This window comes from Biomphalaria glabrata, chromosome 2, assembly GCF_947242115.1.
Source record: "Biomphalaria glabrata chromosome 2, xgBioGlab47.1, whole genome shotgun sequence".
In the NCBI taxonomy this organism is placed as follows: domain Eukaryota; kingdom Metazoa; phylum Mollusca; class Gastropoda; family Planorbidae; genus Biomphalaria; species Biomphalaria glabrata.
Genome location: NC_074712.1, coordinates 47,547,874 through 47,567,526, shown reverse-complemented (window position 1 = coordinate 47,567,526; position 19,653 = coordinate 47,547,874). Strand labels below are relative to the sequence as shown.

General features: G+C 39.6%; 1 protein-coding gene across 6 annotated transcripts in view; it reads left to right on the top strand.

Annotated features, from left to right (window-relative positions):
• The window catches only part of LOC106066013 (RNA binding protein fox-1 homolog 2-like), a 142,157-nt gene that overhangs the window by 16,557 nt on the left and 105,947 nt on the right, over positions 1-19,653 (top strand). The window contains exon 1 of one of the 6 annotated variants that reach the window (XM_013224980.2): positions 8,155-8,405. The exons of the other annotated variants lie outside the window; for them this stretch is intronic. Coding sequence (XP_013080434.1) covers positions 8,376-8,405 — 30 coding nt within the window. The 5' untranslated portion in view covers positions 8,155-8,375. Of the gene's footprint in view, positions 1-8,154; positions 8,406-19,653 lie in introns of those variants that run through there. 6 annotated transcript variants of the gene reach the window in all.

Genomic DNA, 19,653 nt, shown 5'->3' with positions numbered 1-19,653 from the left:
TGGCTCAAAAGAACTTATTGTTCTGTTTCAATTGCTATTAGAACTAGATGTACGAGTGAAAACATTCAAACGTTGGGAGTAGGCGGTGATTAATTTCTCATTACTGGCTGGAGAGGCGAGTCCATGTGTGAAAGTAGACGTGAAATTGTTCAGTTCTGACTGTAGGGAAAATAACTGGAGCTCATCAATCTTTGGGTGTATAGTAAGAGTATAGTGGTAGAAAAGGTTGGGTGTCTTCAAGAAAGTCATTGCACTCAACAGGGTGACTATGTTCAGTGGACTCAACAGGGCGACTATGTTCAGTGGACTCAACAGGGCGACTATGTTCAGTGGACTCAACAGGGCGACTATGTTCAGTGGACTCAACTATGTTCAGTGGACTCAACAGGGTGACTATGTTCAGTGGACTCAACAGGGTGACTATGTTCAGTGGACTCAACAGGGCGACTATGTTCAGTGGACTCAACAGGGCGACTATGTTCAGTGGACTCAACTATGTTCAGTGGACTCAACAGGGTGACTATGTTCAGTGGACTCAACAGGGTGACTATGTTCAGTGGACTCAACAGGGTGACTATGTTCAGTGGACTCAACAGGGCGACTATGTTCAGTGGACTCAACAGGGCGACTATGTTCAGTGGACTCAACAGGGTGACTATGTTCAGTGGACTCAACAGGGTGACTATGTTCAGTGGACTCAACAGGGCGACTATGTTCAGTGGACTCAACAGGGCGACTATGTTCAGTGGACTCAACTATGTTCAGTGGACTCAACAGGGTGACTATGTTCAGTGGACTCAACAGGGTGACTATGTTCAGTGGACTTAACTATGTTCAGTGGACTCAACAGGGTGACTATGTTCAGTGGACTCAACAGGGTGACTATGTTCAGTGGACTCAACAGGGTGACTATGTTCAGTGGACTCAACAGGGTGACTATGTTCAGTGGACTCAACAGGGTGACTATGTTCAGTGGACTCAACAGGGTGACTATGTTCAGTGGACTCAACAGGGCGACTATGTTCAGTGGACTCAACAGGGTGACTATGTTCAGTGGACTCAACAGGGTGACTATGTTCAGTGGACTCAACAGGGCGACTATGTTCAGTGGACTCAACAGGGCGACTATGTTCAGTGGACTCAACAGGGCGACTATGTTCAGTGGACTCAACAGGGTGACTATGTTCAGTGGACTCAACAGGGCGACTATGTTCAGTGGACTCAACAGGGCGACTATGTTCAGTGGACTCAACAGGGCGACTATGTTCAGTGGACTCAACAGGGCGACTATGTTCAGTGGACTCAACAGGGTGACTATGTTCAGTGGACTCAACAGGGCGACTATGTTCAGTGGACTCAACAGGGTGACTATGTTCAGTGGACTCAACAGGGCGACTATGTTCAGTGGACTCAACAGGGCGACTATGTTCAGTGGACTCAACAGGGCGACTATGTTCAGTGGACTCAACTATGTTCAGTGGACTCAACAGGGTGACTATGTTCAGTGGACTCAACAGGGTAACTATGTTCAGTGGACTCAACAGGGTGACTATGTCTAGTGGACTCAACAAGGTGACTATGTTCAGTGGACCCAACAAGGTGACTATGTCTAGTGGACTCAACAAGGTGACTATGTTCAGTGGAGGATGTCTGCTCCTCGCTGTTCCACTACTCATGCTTCTATCTGACTGTCCATAATTCATGAATTCATGAAATGTGTGCTACTTTCAATTTCCTTGTACTGATATATGTCGGTTACCATTTCCTAAGGAGTGTCCTGTGATCTGGACAGAATTGTGTTGAAAATGATTTTGAGATCAAATTAAAATATTTGAAGAGTTTCTGTGACGGCCATGTTGTACATTTAACAAATGTTTTAGATCGATAGCTCATACCATGTATTTAATGTTTTTTGGGGGGTGGGGGGATTTTTGTTTCAAGAAACACAAGATAAAACATTACAGAAAAAAAATCGCCGTATTATTCACTTCAACTAGAATCTAGATCTAAGAGCCTCGCTCTCTCGTGTGATATTCAAGTTACTTTGTCTTTACGGAAGTTTCGCGACATTTGCTGCCAAGAAATGTTTTCCTCTAACCTGATGCTCCGTTACATCAATACTTTGAGGGGGAATAATCTTATACGCTCTTTATGCAAGGCAGTAAGGGGAAGTAAGATCACTTCTTGAAACCTCTCCTCTAGTGGAGACAAGTTGATGTTTAATAGCTCACTTTGAGATCTATTGTAAACACACACACGCACTCACACACACACAAACACACAAGAGAGGGGAAGTGCTAATGTGCACAACATGATCATGTTAACGGATGAAAGATCTTGTGTACAGGTCAGGAAGTAGAAAGTTATTTCACATCTGCCAAATGTTATCCCTTGATGGAGTTTACACTTATCTGCTGTGAATTACGATGAGGATATGGTCACGTGGTGGGATTCGAACAAACTGGTCACGTTAGGCTGTTATCTCTGTGTGTATCTGTCTATCAAGTGATATCAAGCTCATATATATTTAGTTGTCGTTGTCTAATTTAGGGGGATGCCTTTTTTATTCAGGAATATATTTATTTCATTCTAGCACAAAGCCAAACGTTTCAACACCTTACCTTTGAAAAGCCATCACACTTTATTGTAAAGAAGGAGGTCGAAATGCTCAGTCTACATTTTGTTAAGAATTCTTTCAACTGACGATGGTAGAGTGCTTTTGACAAAATGCTGTTAACAATCTTGATTACCAAATTCATATAGTAAAAGATTAAAGTAGTAGTTGTGGTTGGTTGGTTGGATGGATGGTGATGGTTGGCTGCTATGTTGGATGTGGTTGGTTGGCTAGATAGATATTTTTTTTTATGATTGGTTGTGGTTGGATAGATAGTTGGTTCTTGTTGGTTGGCTGTATGAATGGGTGGTTGGCTGGTTGGTGGATATGTTGGTTGTGGTTGTTTGGTAGGTTGGTTGTGGTTGGTTGGATTGATGGATGGTTGGTGATGTTTGGGTGGTTGTGGTTGGTTGGTATGTTGGCTGTGGTTGGTTGGATGGATGGTGATGGTTGGCTGGTATGTTGGCTGTGGTTGGTTGGATGGATGGTGATGGTTGGCTGGTATGTTGGTTGGCTAGATGAATAATTGCTGTTAACAATCTTGATTACCAAATTCATAAAGTAAAAGAGAAAAGTATCCCTTTCAGACCTTGCGATCTGTAGAGCTGATGATGCTAAGGCCATCTGTTTCTGTGGCCCATGGTTAACGAGATTGGCATGTGGCCAGCACGACGACCAACCACCATTACTTTCCCCAACTAATGTCAGGTACCTAGGTGGACTCAGAGGCGCCCAAAGATCCCGAAGTTAAAAATCCCAGTCTTCACTAGGATTCGAACCTTTTACCACTCAGCCAACGCGCCCCCCTAACGAATTCATGACCTCAACTATTTCGACCGCAAATGTTTGGGCACAAAGCGCTTCTTGGTCTATTATGTAGTGAAACGTAAGAATATCATTTCGTGGTTTATTTTGCTCCGAAGAATCGTTGTTGTCTCTTTATTTTTTTGTTTTTCAATTTTAAACTAACTTGTAAACAATTTTCATCTACGACCTTTCTACCCCATTATTTGGTTCTAAAGATACCCTAGTGACAAATAAACAAGTTTGTTTTGTTATGCTCCGGTCAGAATGATGCCATCACATGTTCCCACAGCTGCTCGGCTCTACAGACGCTCTTGAAAGAACTAAGATACGCTCTTCAAACCTTTCCAACGTTTATTTACAAGGGAAAAAGGTCGTCGAGTCTTCTCTCTAAGCGTCTCTTCCTTCCTACCTAGCGTCTCTGAACATGTCCTGTCTAGTTCTATCTGCTCTTTTTGTCTCGAGATTAATACACACAATTACTCTAAATACATATCATTTCAGTTTTCAACTATATGACTTTGAAGCGCTTACGTGACGTGACAATACACAACTTTGAGAAGATAATGGGTTTCTAACTCTTCTAGTTAAAACAACAAACTCTACGTCACAGCCAAAGCACGTGGTGAAGACGCCAAATAGTCCTGCGTTGAAAAGTGAATAAAAACCTACATAGAAACGGCGTCATTCGAGAGCGTCCATAGACTGTCGACAGTGACGTGTCACGGGGAAGGGGTGCGGTGAATAGCCAGTACAAAACGCTAAAAGATAGAATCGGTGTCTATTCCTCGTTAATCGATTCAGAACGATTTTTAAATGTTTTTTTTTTTCTCGATAAAATAAATAATATTTGCTTATGAAACTAAAGAGCCGCAGCTTCACATCCAAAGAGCCGCGTGTGGCTCTCGAGCCTCAGGTAGCCGACGCCGAAGGGGGGAGGGAGAAAGAGGGGGGGGGGAGTTATATGGGTGAATATAACCGTGATCGCTTTTTAAATGCATTATATATATATATCATGGGCGTAGCCAGGGGGGGGGGGGTTTGGGGGTTCAAACCCCCCCCGAAATGAAATCCCCCCCCCCGAAGGGGGGGAGTCGGAATTTAGTGACTGATTTTTTGCTTTGATTTTGTTTATTTTAGGTGAGATTTTAATACTAAACCATCACTTTCCCCAGCACAACCATAGGGGTTTTGAGTTTAAAACCCCCTACCAGGGGGGCTCGAGTTTAAAAACCCCTACCAGGGGGGTTCGAGTTTAAAAACCCCTACCAGGGGGGTTCGAGTTTAAAACCCCTACCAGAGAGTTTCGAGTTTAAAAACCCCTACTAGGGGTTTTGAGTTTAAAACCCCCTACCAGGGGTTTTGAGTTTTAAACCCCCTACCTGGGGTTTTGCAGTTAACTCCCCCTCTTCTATAAAACAAAACAAACAAAAATGCAAACGAAAATCCCCTAATTCCAAGAGCACAGTTAAGGAAGATTTTGATTTTAAAACCCCGTCTAAAATTTACGATAAACCCCCTCTTTAATATAAAAAAAAAGCTAATTACGCACTCAAAATGTTATGAGCGTAGCTAAATGGGTTTTGACTCAGTTTTGAGTTTAAACCTCACTTCAGCGGGGTTTGAAGGTACAAAATACCTCTTTAATAATAAAAACAAAGCAAATTAAACATTAAAAATGTTATGAGTGTAGTCTAAGGGGTTTGAAACTAAAAAGTACCTCTTCAATATAAATAAAAGAAAATTACTCACTCTAAAATCTATGAGAGTAGTCAAAGTGGTTTTGAGTTTAAACCCCCCGCCAGGGGGGTTTGAGGATAAAAAATACATCTTCAGTGTAAGAAAAAAGCAAATTACGCACTCAAAATGTTATGAGCGTTGCCGATAGGGGTTTTGAGTTTAAACCCCCATTCGGAGGGGTTTGGTGCTAAAAATACATCTTCAATATAAAAAAAAGCAAATTACACACTAAAATTATTTGAGCGTAGCCAAGCCAATCGGGGGTTTTGAGTTTAAACCCTTCTTCTACAGATGGCTTTTTTTTAAAGTTTAAAACCCCTCCAGATGGTTTTGAGTCTAAGATCCCCCTACAGAGCATTTTGAGGTAGAAATGCCCCAACAGAAGATTTTGACAATAAAACTTCTCTTTTCGATATAAAATCTAAAGCAAACTACAGTCACTTAATTCCAAGAGCGTATTCAAGAGAGGTTACACATTTTTACCAGTGGCAGGGCTCCATTAATAAACTGCAGTGAATAGTCATCTACCGAAATCGAAAAACACTAAATGTAGCTCAACAAAGATGGCTAAGACAGATTTTAGGAGTCAGTTATAGAGATCTGGTCTAAATCAAGGAAATCCTATGCCGAACTGGGAGTCGACCCCTTAGTAAGATTGTGAGAGAACGACGCATGAGGTTTGCGGGACATGTTCTCTGACAAAATGAATTACGCATAAGAAGAGTTGCAATGATATCCTAGTACAACTTGACGCCACTCATTCATGGAGGTCCTCATGGTAGGTGGGAAGAGGCTTCAGACATTACCAGTGACAGATTTTTATGGAAACAGATTGACGTCAAATGCTCCGAACGGCGTGGGAGGGTCTAAGTCAGTAAGAATAGCACATTAGGTTTTTGAAATAAAACTTTCTAATAGCAGGAAAATGCAGTGTAGATACCTCAGAATATGCATTTTGTTGGCTTTCAATACCAGAAATAGTGCTTGGCGGCGGGGCTTCGCCCCGCGCTGGGGAGCTCCTAGCGCTCCCCCAGACCCCCTTGCTAGTAATGGCGGGCAGTCTACAATTTTATGGAAACAGCTTGATGGCAAATGCGCCGAACGACGAGGGAGGGTCTAAGTCAGTAAGAATAGCACATTAGGTTTTTGAAATAGAAATTTTTAATAGCAGGAAAATGCACTGTAGATACCTCAGAATATGCATTTTGTTGGTTTTCAATATCAGAAATAGTGCTTGGCGGCGGGGCTTCGCCCCGCGCTGGGGGATCTCCTAGCGCTCCCCCAGACCCCTTTGCTAGTTATGTCGGGGAATCTAAAATTTTTCCACTAACTCATGGAAGAACCTATTCTAGGGCACAATAAACGTCTTCCAAAAGAATGAAGGGTCAGAATGTAATAAGGATTATGTACACACACACACATAAATACATATAATTTTTTTTTTCGCGGGGGGGGGGGGAAATTCACCCCCCCAAACCCCCCCCCCCCCGAAGAAAAATCCTGGCTACGCCCATGATATATATATATATATAAGTTGAACGACCTTAATTTGAACTCGATAGCATTAGCCTCCTCAAGCTATCACACTAACCACTATACCAGAGAAGTGCTTATGAAAGTTGAAGGTTTTATAGTTATCTGTTGTTGGTTTCAAACATAAAAGCAAAGTATAAAGAGACTAATTCAACTTATATCATCACATCTGTCAAATAAAATTTCTTTCCGTTGTTCGATACCAAACAAAATAATTAATTACCAACAGTTAATTAGCTAATTGGTTATTTTTTAAATTGATTCTTGTGTTGTCAGGTCAAAGAAATAAGTGTGCAAAAAGTTCACCTTAATCCGAGATCTGGTCTGGAAGAAATAACGTGTACAAACTTTTTACCAGACAGACAGAGTGAGCTGATATAAGACAGAGTGAGCTGATATAAGACAGAGTGAGTTGATAGAAGACATGTGCACAACTCTTTCATAATTTTATGTCAAGTCGTTTTAACAGGTATAAATTTAATTTTGACCAGTACTTGTCTATAAATACTCTCTCTCTCGCTCTCTTGTTCATTAACGAATGACTCATTTTCCTCCCAGGAAAACAAAACATCTTAAACAATAAAAGTTCATAGGATGCCCACAGTATTCTGTTACTACAAGATACACATCGTGACCCAATTCAATTACATTCACCCGCTTCCTTTAAACTCACACACAAGTCTTTCTTTATGGTAAATGTGAAAACTAGATATCAAAGTAAGTTTTATAGACTACAAATAATGAATAAGACTAAGAGACTAAGACTGCTTTATTGATCCTTATGGAAAATTCTTTTTCTCTTTTTTTTTAAGTAATGTAATTTCAAAATAATATATTTTACCTTGTTGTATAGTAATTTCTTATTTTAAAATCAAAGGGGTATAGATACTCTTTGCTGGTATCTAAATAGTTCTATGTATTGGTAAGATTGTACGTCTTTGGATTGGTTGCATTCTGAAGGGGTAAAATACTTGACTCGAATACAATTTGTTAGACGTGCATTAACGAAACGTCAAATATCATTTTGATTTCATTCAGATGTAGGAAATAAAATCTGGATATTTGCTTGGGTTAAAATACTTGAGTCTAGTTTAAAAAACAAAACAAAAAACAAACTTGATGACTAGTACTGGTTAGAGCTAGCATGTCATTCATGCCTTGAACTCTGCTGTTGTTAAAGGAAAAGTTAATCACGGGAAACTGAATGACCTTGATTTCATACACTCTAATGTAGGCCACAATGTTCGTACAACCAGATATTAAAAGTAACTTTTTGAAACTAATCGGTTGTATATATTATATAGTCTAACCACGCCCCCAAGCACACAGAAGCACTTGACAATGGTAGAGTGTTTCGGTTGTAGTGTAGACTTCCGGTGTGTATTGTGTCATCTCTGTGTATATCTATATGTGAGTAAGTGCTTTGTATAGCTCGACTAGTCTGTGCCACTTCATACAACACAATCCACTTCAGAAGACCATGCCCCAGCCTATGCTCACACGCCAAATAGTCAAGTACTTGACTGGAAACGTCCACACCATGCCGTCTCTGTGAGCAACGTGTGCCCTACAGTGCAAGTCACGACTTGAAGCTACATCGTTTTTTACCTCTCTAGTTGGCAGCTATACGAGATATGTACAGTTGGCAACAGGATTAAACTAACAACAGAAGTAAAGTCTCTGGATGGCACATCCCAACACCGTAGTTTATCACGTGAGTTACATACCTTATCTGTATTCAATTCTACCAAACTTCATGCTGGCATACAGACTAGAGATTTTAACCTAAAGAAATGTTATAACATGCTTACCAAAAAATTACCACTTCTCTATTCTCAAGTCCTCACGATAATTAAACTATAAAGTTACAATGAAATATATGGCTAGCAATCTATGAAATTTCCAGAACCATAGTTCAAATAGACTAGCTATAATATGACTACGTGAACTATTCATGTACCAAGTAAATTATCTATTCATGGGGTTCTTATATTTATGCTTATTATATTTTTTCACGTGGCTACCCTTACAGTAGTAAATGTTTATATTTACACTGAGTACATTAGCAATACTTCTATAACGGCCCTACAAACTTTATAATATATATATATATCCATCCATCCATCCCACAGCCCATGGAGGGCTCTGGCCAACTTCAACACATCCTTCCATTCAGATCTCCCCTGGGCCTTTTGTCTTCACGCCCTAACCCCAAGCTGATGCAGATCTGCTTCCCTTTGTAAAAATGTTTTACATGTTTCGGATGTTCCTTCAGAGTTGAAGATAATTACTTCCTAGTCCAAACCTCCCGCAGGACGACGGGGGATGGGAGCGGGCAGGGTTTGAACCCTGGACCATCGATAAATCTGAACGACAGTCCAGCGCGCAAACCGCACGACCAGGCAGCCATCCATCATCAATCCATCGCATTCGGGGTCTGCCTTTGGGTCGCCTGCCTTTTGGTTTTTGTCTGTATACGATTTTCGCTCCTCTGTTATCTGACATTCTTTCAAGGTGACCTGCCCAACGTAGTCTGTTCTTTTTTATTTCGTTCACTATTGGTGGGTCTTCATACAATTGATATAACTTATGGTTAGTGCGTATATATATATGTTGGAATTGCACTGAATACCAAGGTCACCAAACAAGGCCGAGACTTTGTTCCTTAGTGGTTTTAATATGTGATTCTTACATTTTCTCCTTTAGTCTGCATCGGTTTACATACATATGTTAGTGCATCCCGTATCTTTTAGGTATCAAAAACTTCGGCCACTTTTGTAACGGAGAAATTTTAGTATCTGTTAAATTCTGACGTCGTGCCAGTTGTCTGAGATTCCATCTGTGTCATGTTTCAAGAGTCAATCCACTACTGATAACAATGCTGCATTGCTTGTTGACGTTTCAATAGTCTCATAATGTAAAGTCACAGTTTTCTACTGGGTGGCAAAGATGTACATGCGTACAAACACAGAAAAATAGAGTATAATACATTATAATTTTTATTTAAAAATTGTAAAAACAAAATATTATTATTGAGTGTTGCCCAAAATACGGCCCGCGGACCATATCTGGCTCGTGACGCAGAACAATCTGCCCCCTCAAAACTTCTGAAAACTTGAAACTTGAAAAACCAAACTCGGGCATTGTGTGTAAGACTGAGGAAGTGTTCAAATATTTGAACAATTGCTGACATGAAACATCTTACTTCACAAAGTGAGTTGTTTTATGACATCTTTCATCAGACATCTATTTGGATACCTCTTTGTGTGTGTGTTTATATACGTGTGTTTGTGAGAGAGAGAGGGAGGGGGATTCATGAGAGCACAAGTGTGTGAGAAGGGGGTGGGAATACAAAAAAATTCTCTAGACTTTAAAAATTTTATATTTCGTGGATATTAAATATCACATTTGAAAGGGAAAATAAAAAATTTTCAGTGTGGCGTTCAATAAAAGACTTGGGTAAAAAAACACACACACAAAAGAAATGTTTTCTTTTTAAACTAATTAATGGCGCTTATTTTTTTTTTATTTCACTGACACTCCAAACTGACTAGGCCAGTAAGACATCTCCGAACTGACATCTAGCTAGTGAGTCACGTGAATTAGGTCGTAAAGATGAACCACACTACTCCCCACCCCCTCATTAATTTTATAACAGCAACCAATCTAAAATATCATTCATTCCAGGGTTTCCATAAACATTTTATACATCTAGGATTTCCCTAAATGTTGCTGCAAAATATGAGAATTTATTTTACAGTGTAAAAATTTAAAGAAAAAGTCTTTATTTATAGTTTATTTTTATATATAAAATCATAATAGAATATAAAACATATAAATATAATATAATATAATATATATAATCGACTTTTGATATTGGTTTTTGTCATTGAAACACAAAGTGCTCCGTTAAGGAAACAAAATTTGGGAAACACTGGGTATAAAGTTTCAAATTAATTCAGGAATAAGTGTGACAGAAATAACGTGTACGAATGTAGTACCGGACAGAGTGATTGGATATAACCTTATGAAAAATACAAGAAGACTACTAAATGTCGTCAATATCGAAGCAGCTTTTCTGGAATAAATCGCGCACAGGATTAAGTGAACTGGCATAGATTCAGTAATGTGAGATTCAAATATTTTTGTTCAAAGTCGACTCACATTTTAAGCTTCATTAAGTATGGTACAAACAGGATCAAATACTTTTATTTCTGCCTTTGCTAAAGAATTACTTGAATTAGTCAATCTATAGTCAATCTATAGTCAATGTGTAGTAGATGAGGAAGATCTATTCAGCACCCACGTAGTACTAGTAGCCCGCGGATCACAATTAGGGAATTCTTGGATCTACACTATCTTCTGCTTCTTGTGAGAGCTGAATGAGTTGACGGGAAGGTTCTTTAAGCGGTCCTCAAAATATGTTCTTACAACAGCAGAAGAAAGTGTACACGTAAAACAGTGGGATCATCGTCCATTGAAATGCAGGTGTGCAGTTGTGTGGAGAGAGCAAAGGTCAGTGGGGTTTTAAAAAATCTTCCAAAATGTCAAAATTGTTTGCCGCCAAACTCATCAAATTTCTTGAGTTACCCGACGCACCCTCTTGGCGTAACATCCTCATTCGCTTTGCCTCTCAGATGATATGCATAGATGGTTGTACCCCTAGGACAAAGAACTAAGGACCGCTGGTGGAGCGGATACTGTCATGTTCATGAATATCTACCAGTTCGACATCCGGGACACTGTCAGACCATCAACGAGCGGGAAGAAGAGCCGGAGGGGGGGGGGGTGTATCATCCTCTCGTGGGGCGCAGTGCACATTTATATTCTCTTCATTTTGTATTGGGGTAGCTAATAGGGAGGATACACCCACACACACACATACAAATGCAAAAAAGAGGAGGAGGGGTGCCGAGTAAGAGAGACTGAAGAGCATGAGAGAAGGGCCTCCAGTAACGGGTGTCAAGGCACATAACTCTATAGTGGGGATAGAAGCCAATGACATATATAATTAATCCGTGTTCCCCCCTTCTCATAGTCCTTCCCTTCCCCCTGTCTCTCCCCACCCCCTTCCTTTCAGTATTTGTGAGCGCGTGCATGCTCTGACATAGTTATTCCACCTCCACTGGGACATGTGTTTATTCAAATCGCCCGATGGTTTCCTAGTGATGTGGACAGTGTGAGCTGGCTATTGTAGCAACAGCGCGTGTCTGGACTCCTGCTAGCACTCTCCTGAAATAATGTCTGCAGACTGTATAGGGCAGTCAGAAATGAGTTTTTAATAGGAAAATGTGTTTCTAAAATGTGTTCATTGTTTGAAACCAACATTTTCTCCAGTCATACTCTTAGTTCACACTTTAGTCCAAGTCAGTAAAAACCCAACATTTTTAGCATATATGTTGACAACTTTTCAGTATCTAGTGGAGCTAAAATGTCGCACATAAACTCGCGCTGCGTGACAACTCATTGCATTTAAATGTTCGATAAATTGCTACATTAATTATTGCATTTATTAAACTTGTTTTCCTAACGTCGAAAATATGAAGAAAACAAAATGGTGGTCATTGTATTTTTGGATCCAAATAGATGCTATTTATAGAACTAGGTCTATATATTTATGTTTGACTGTTGTACGGCCGGATCGTTAAGTTAGAGCGTCGTGCTGACAACTCGAATAACGTGGGTTCGATCTCCATACTGGCCCTTTTATTTTCTTAAATTGTGCCACTTATAGGTATTTATTAATGAATGACTAATTGATATAATAAATTAGAATTGGTACACAATTATGAAAAATGTTTGTCGCAAAGTAAAAAACGTTTTTTTTTTAACTACATGACCTTGACACGTACATAATCGACCCGCTATTACAGTGTCTTGTTCAGATTATTGAAGTTCAGATCACTTCAAGAAATCATTCAAATCCAAACCAGAAGCCAGTCACGTGGTCTTCTTTACGACACCAACCTCTGCGACTTCATATTCTCTACATATTATTATTCTCTACAATCTAAGAGTCGCTACAATCTGTCATCTTCTACAAGCTAACAGTAGCTACAATCTGTCATCTTCTACAAGCTAACAGTCGCTACAATCTGTCATCTTCTACAAGCTAACAGTCGCTACAATCTGTCATCTTCTACAAGCTAACAGTAGCTACAATCTGTCATCTTCTACAAGCTAACAGTCGCTACAATCTGTCATCTTCTACAAGCTAACAGTAGCTACAATCTGTCATCTTCTACAATCTAACAGTAGCTACAATCTGTCATCTTCTACAATCTAACAGTCGCTACAATCTGTCATCTTCTACAAGCTAACAGTAGCTACAATCTGTCATCTTCTACAAGCTAACAGTCGCTACAATCTGTCATCTTGTACAAACTAACAATCGCTACAATCTGTCATCTTCTACAAGCTAACAGTAGCTACAATCTGTCATCTTCTACAATCTAACAGTCGCTACAATCTGTCATCTTCTACAAGCTAACAGTAGCTACAATCTGTCATCTTCTACAAGCTAACAGTCGCTACAATCTGTCATCTTGTACAAACTAACAATCGCTACAATCTGTCATCTTCTACACGCTAACAGTCGCTACAATCTGTCATCTTCTACAAGCTAACAGTCGCTACAATCTGTCATCTTCTACAAGCTAACAGTCGCTACAATCTGTCATCTTCTACAAGCTAACAGTCGCTACAATCTGTCATCTTCTACAATCTAACAGTCGCTACAATCTGTCATCTTCTACAATCTAACAGTCGCTACAATCTATCATCTTCTACAAGCTAACAGTCGCTACAATCTGTCATCTTCTACAAGCTAACAGTCGCTACAATCTGTCATCTTCTACAAGCTAACAGTCGCTACAATCTATCATCTTCTACAAGCTAACAGTCGCTACAATCTGTCATCTTCTACAATCTAACAGTCGCTACAATCTGTCATCTTCTACAAGCTAACAGTCGCTACAATCTATCCTCCTCAACAACCTGCCAGTCTCTACAGTCTATCAACCTCTTCAACCTATCAGTCTCTACAACCTAACAGCCTCTACAACCTATCAGTCTCTTCAACCTAACAGCCTCTACAACCTATCAGTCTCTACAACCTAACAGTCTCTTCAACCTAACAGCCTCTACAACCTATCAGTCTCTTCAACCTAACAGCCTCTACAACCTAACAGCCTCTACAACCTATCAGTCTCTACAACCTAACAGCCTCTACAACCTATCAGTCTCTTCAACCTAACAGCCTCTACAACCTATCAGTCTCTACAACCTAACAGCCTCTACAACCTATCAGCCTCTACAACCTAACAGCCTCTACAACCTATCAGTCTCTTCAACCTATCAGTCTCTTCAAACTAACAGCCTCTACAACCTATCAGTCTCTACAACCTAACAGTCTCTTCAACCTAACAGCCTCTACAACCTAACAGCCTCTACAACCTATCAGTCTCTACAACCTAACAGCCTCTACAACCTATCAGTCTCTTCAACCTAACAGCCTCTACAACCTAACAGCCTCTACAACCTATCAGTCTCTTCAACCTAACAGCCTCTACAACCTATCAGTCTCTTCAACCTAACAGCCTCTACAACCTATCAGTCTCTTCAACCTAACAGCCTCTACAACCTAACAGTCTCTTCAACCTAACAGCCTCTACAACCTATCAGTCTCTTCAACCTAACAGCCTCTACAACCTAACAGCCTCTTCAACCTAACAGCCTCTACAACCTAACAGTCTCTACAACCTATCAGTCTCTTCAACCTATCAGTCTCTACAACCTATCAGTCTCTTCAACCTATCAGTCTCTACAACCTATCAGTCTCTTCAACCTATCAGTCTCTACAACCTATCAGTCTCTTCAACCTATCAGTCTCTTCAACCTAACAGCCTCTACAACCTATCAGTCTCTTCAACCTATCAGTCTCTACAACCTATCAGTCTCTTCAACCTATCAGTCTCTTCAACCTAACAGCCTCTACAACCTATCAGTCTCTTCAACCTAACAGCCTCTACAACATATCAGCCTCTACAATCTATCATCCTCAATCCCGAAAGTACAACCTATCAACTTTTCCAACATATCAGCCTCTACGAATCTGTCAGCAGCTGCCTATGATAATGTTTGCCTCTGTGTCTCCGGAATGTTTCATAGACAATGGCAGTCTTATCGAAGAAAGCCATAAAACGAGCCCACATTATGTGTGTAGTCCATAATCCTTCCTTCGTGGGCTTTGATTGCTTGATGGCTTTAAAGCCGTTAATCATAATCTAGAGATGATATTAAAAGGGAATTGTTTGATTAGTATTTTATGTGTGGAATTTAATGTTACTAGTTCTGAGCCATGCCATTTCAAGTGGGGCGAGAAATATAACACTAAAAAAGCTCAATCACAAGTAGGGGAAATTTGCCTCTCTTTCTCTTTCCCTCTCTCTCTCTCTCTCTCTCTCTCTCTCTCTTGGACAGTGATAAGGGAAAACACTTCCTTTTAATAATGATAATTTAATTACACTGCTTCCCCCCCCCCCCCCCACGCCAAATCGCGGTGATATTAACTTGTCCTTTCGTCGTACTCCAACCAATTAGCTGTTGTTTTGCAACTCTTCGTATGGAGTTTAATTGCATTGACGTCTAGAAATCTTCTTCAGTATTGGCCATGAAGTTTCCATGTTATCTTCCTAAGTCCAAAACTTGTAATCTTTCTTCGAAACCGTCAGTAAATTTAACCCCGTGAACAAGTTTGTTTTTTTTTTAATCCCAGATATCGTCAATAAATAGATTTTACCTTGGAACTTTACTGCTATAAACACAATTTTGTAATTATTATTACGGCTGAATAGAAGCTTTCACTGTGCCGGAATATGCCCGCGGGCCGTAGTTTGTCCAACATTGTTCTATCTCAAGTCTCAACACTACACGAAATGATGAAACAAATATGAACGTTACCTTGCCAAATGTTTTTGTTATTCCCAACAGACAAGTCAATAAAATGTATCAAAAGGTCAACAACCAATCAAATCGATCAATGTTTAATGTCTTCGCAGAAGTGAGACAGAGGGGTCATTACCTAATGGGATCAATTGGACAGGCATTTCTTCAATGAACGCGCGCGCGCTGTGTGTGTGTGAGAGAGAGAGAGAGAGAGAGAGAGAGAGAGAGAGAGAGAGAGAGAGAAAGATACCTTCTAACCTCACATTGAACTTTGAACTTTGGATTGCAGCGTGCTCATGTTATACTAGAGGATCCGAAATAATGGAGTAGGGAGTGACCCCTTCACCCCCCCCCCCAACACATGGATCCGCCAGTGATGTTAGATTACGCTATGAGAAAACAAAAAAGTGCTCAAACTAATGACACCAAATAATGTCACTTCGTGCAGTGGCGTAGCTAGGGTGGCCGGGGGAGAGGGCTTGACTTTGGTACGCCCCCCCCCCCTGCATTTTGACATTCGACATCATGACACGAGATAATGTACTTAATAAAAAGTCTAAATACCAGTTGTTACAGTATATAATTAAATTTAACAAAAAAATAAAATCATTTTGACTCTTTTAATGAATAATATGGGGCCTACCGTTGTTTATTGGCGAGATAATGCACAGGTGACTAATCTCTATTCATATCGCCTCACGTTGTGCTTTCTGTGCAGCAAAGGTCAGAGGTCATCTATAACAAGTTAACAACATCTAGATCCATTGTGTCTAGCCTTTTTTTACTCCGCGTGAACAGCAAGATTACGCGGAAGTGACGTAATATTTAGTATTTAATGTAAAAAAAAAACAAAAAAAAAAAACAGGACATTCATTAGGGGCCCCCTTTAAGTGAATGCCCGGAGGTACTCTTGAATTTGGACCGCCCTCCCTCAATCCTAGTTACGCCACTGACTCCGTTTATTTTCTATTGGGTGACATTGGGTTCATGTTTATGTATTTGTTGTAGGCGTTGGCCTGATGTATATTACTTGACACTTGTTACTTGCGTATTGGACATTTGGGCGTCTAGCGTAAATAACCAAGGAAACTGGCAGACACAAATAACAATTTGTAAATTACAATCAAATATTGATGTTCGTAAATACCACTTGATGAATAGTAGACATACAACATGTACGTGTACACTGTAGGCCATATGTTATGTACATGTACTCTATAGGCCACAGTTGGAATTGTCTGCCTGAAGAGATTGAAATAAACTTGACGTATTCAAAATTTCTCTTCCTGTTCTGTATGTGTTAATCTTACATATGTCAGTGTTATTGTGACACCGGAACGGGAAGTGCTACTCTCTAATCAAAAGTGCGTTTGTCCTTGAAAACCTAAGAAGTAGTCACTGAAGTGACCGCTGTCAAATTCTTTGTGGCTCAGTGGTGTCCTTTTTGTTTGTCCGAGTGGCATAAAGCGCTTAGCTATCTGAGGGCGAGGGACTGGCTTCGAGTCCCGATGTAGACCTGGAGATTAGACTCTGGATTGTGCTTGCTCAGCGTCTAAAGACTGCACGAAAATCTTTTCCTGGATACCCCCCCCCCTTTTAGATGTCCACACATGAGGCTGGATAAAAGCGAACCATCTGACATAGATCTGGAGACACACTAGACATAGATCTGGAGACACACTAGACATAGATCTGGAGACACACTAGACATAGATCTGGAGACACACTAGACATAGATCTGGAGACACACTTGACATAGATCTGGAGACACACTAGACATAGATCTGGAGACACACTTGACATAGATCTGGAGACACACTTGACATAGATCTGGAGACACACTAGACATAGATCTGGAGACACACTAGACATAGATCTGGAGACACACTAGACATAGATCTGGAGACACGCTTGACTAAAGAAGCCCTACTTCTAAACATCTTTTTGAGATCTACTTTTTTGTTTTGGCTTGCTATTAATTTGTATAAGATTCGGCTCATTCAATTTAAAAACTGGTGGCGCTGTATCAGCGGGATGTCATTGCATAATGTTTTTCTGTTTAGTGATGATACATGCACAAACATGCTCTGTAAGCTTCCTGGGGAAATCAGCCACGAGAGGAATTGTAGGATTTTTTGTGTGTTTGTTTTATGTTATATGTGCGAGCTTTCCATGTCACGCGCCCTGGCCTTTATCCAACCAGATATCCACTCATGAACAACTGCCTGATTAGAGAAGGATCTCCTCTTCCATCTGTTTACGGGAATTCGAAAATTTCATATGAATCAGGATTTTCTTTTTCCATATAGACTTTGTGAGCTAAGGGGAGAGAAGAGGAGATAGTTTATAGTTAAGAACAATCTACAACAATTGAGATTGAAAGAAAACATATTTCAAAGAAGAAATTAAAAAAAAAAAAGATTTGATGTGGTTGCTTGTTACATCACCGCTTCATAAGTCTCCGTGTTCATATCTTCCTCCCTCTTTTTGTATTTATTTTGTATCAGTTAAATTTTTACTAAATTCTTTACGGTAAAGAAAATGGAGGTCGATGGTGGTGAGAGTCGTATACATTTATGCAGGGAAGTAACTCCGTTAGCTCTATTATCAATGGTATATTTTCATAGTTATCTCGCTTGAAATAACATACTAACGCTATGAAATTGTGAAGTAAAATAACAAACAGTATGATAAAGAGACTTATAAAAAATACTTTTCTTTAAATAAAATGCATTAAAAAGATGAAAGAAACGATTTTATTGACCTAATTATAAAGCTCTTCATTTCTGATTAGCTAGAAACAATCGTTTCTAATGGGATCGAGAAATAGACGGAAAAAAAAGTCCTTTCCTAACTGAAACCTATTTACCTATTGTCTTCCACAATGTGTGGTTTCTCTCCTTTCACCACCACGCTGTGAATCCCAAAGTAAGTCATGAATGTGGTCCTCAACTTCCTTGGAGTCACGGCGAGAAAACACTGGCCAATAACGACAACCGCTCTGAGCATCACTTTCTATTGATTTAGGAGTTAGCCACTCCTGTCGTTGAGTTTATTTTGGGTGAAAGACTTCACCATGATCAGGAGAGAGTTTAAAAAAAAAGATGGGGAGGTTCTGGCTAGCCTCTGGTTTGTTGACTTGATGGAGTGAAGATATTCTTTTACCTTAGTTAAGGTCACTTACCTATGTGACCATATATATATATATATATATATATATATATATATATATATATATATATATATATATATATATATATATATATATATATAATATAATATGATATAATATATGTGTGTTTGTGTGTGTATGTCTAAAGTTATAATTTTTTGTGTGTGAATATACATAATTTTTGTTGTTGCAATAATTAATAGTTTTTGATAACTTCTGGTGTAGCAGATATCATACAATTTTTGAAGTAACAGACATCACATAATTAATGAAGTAACAGTAATCGCATACTTGACAAAGTAAAGAACGTCACATAATTAATGTAATAAAAGACATCCCAATGAATGAAGAAGCAGACATCGAGGTAGCAGACATGGCCTAACTACTGGTGTGGCAAACATTGATGATAGATCTAAATCTTCTGTTCAATGAAACTGCAAATCCGTCGCAGTAAAAACTCAACTCAGATTCCTAATTGTAAAAGGTACAATGTTCTTCAAAGCAGTGGCGTCACTAGGGGGTGGGGGTGCGCAGCGAGTGACACCAGAGTGGACAAAAAAATGAACGTTTGGAAAAACTGACAATAAAAACTAGTGTGTCAGTGGCTAAATATTGGAACATGTTATTCACAACTGATAAATAGATCTATATACATTAAAAAAAATAATTCGGCATATAACTTCAACATATAGTTCGAAACGTTAGATCCTACTTTCTGTCAGAAGCAGATGTAAAACCTTACTTTCAGCTGTCTATTAGCTGCATGTATATAAACACTGCTTTGATTTTTAACAATGTTTTTATCGAATCTATTGAAATAGTAGCTAGCACCGTGATATCAGGA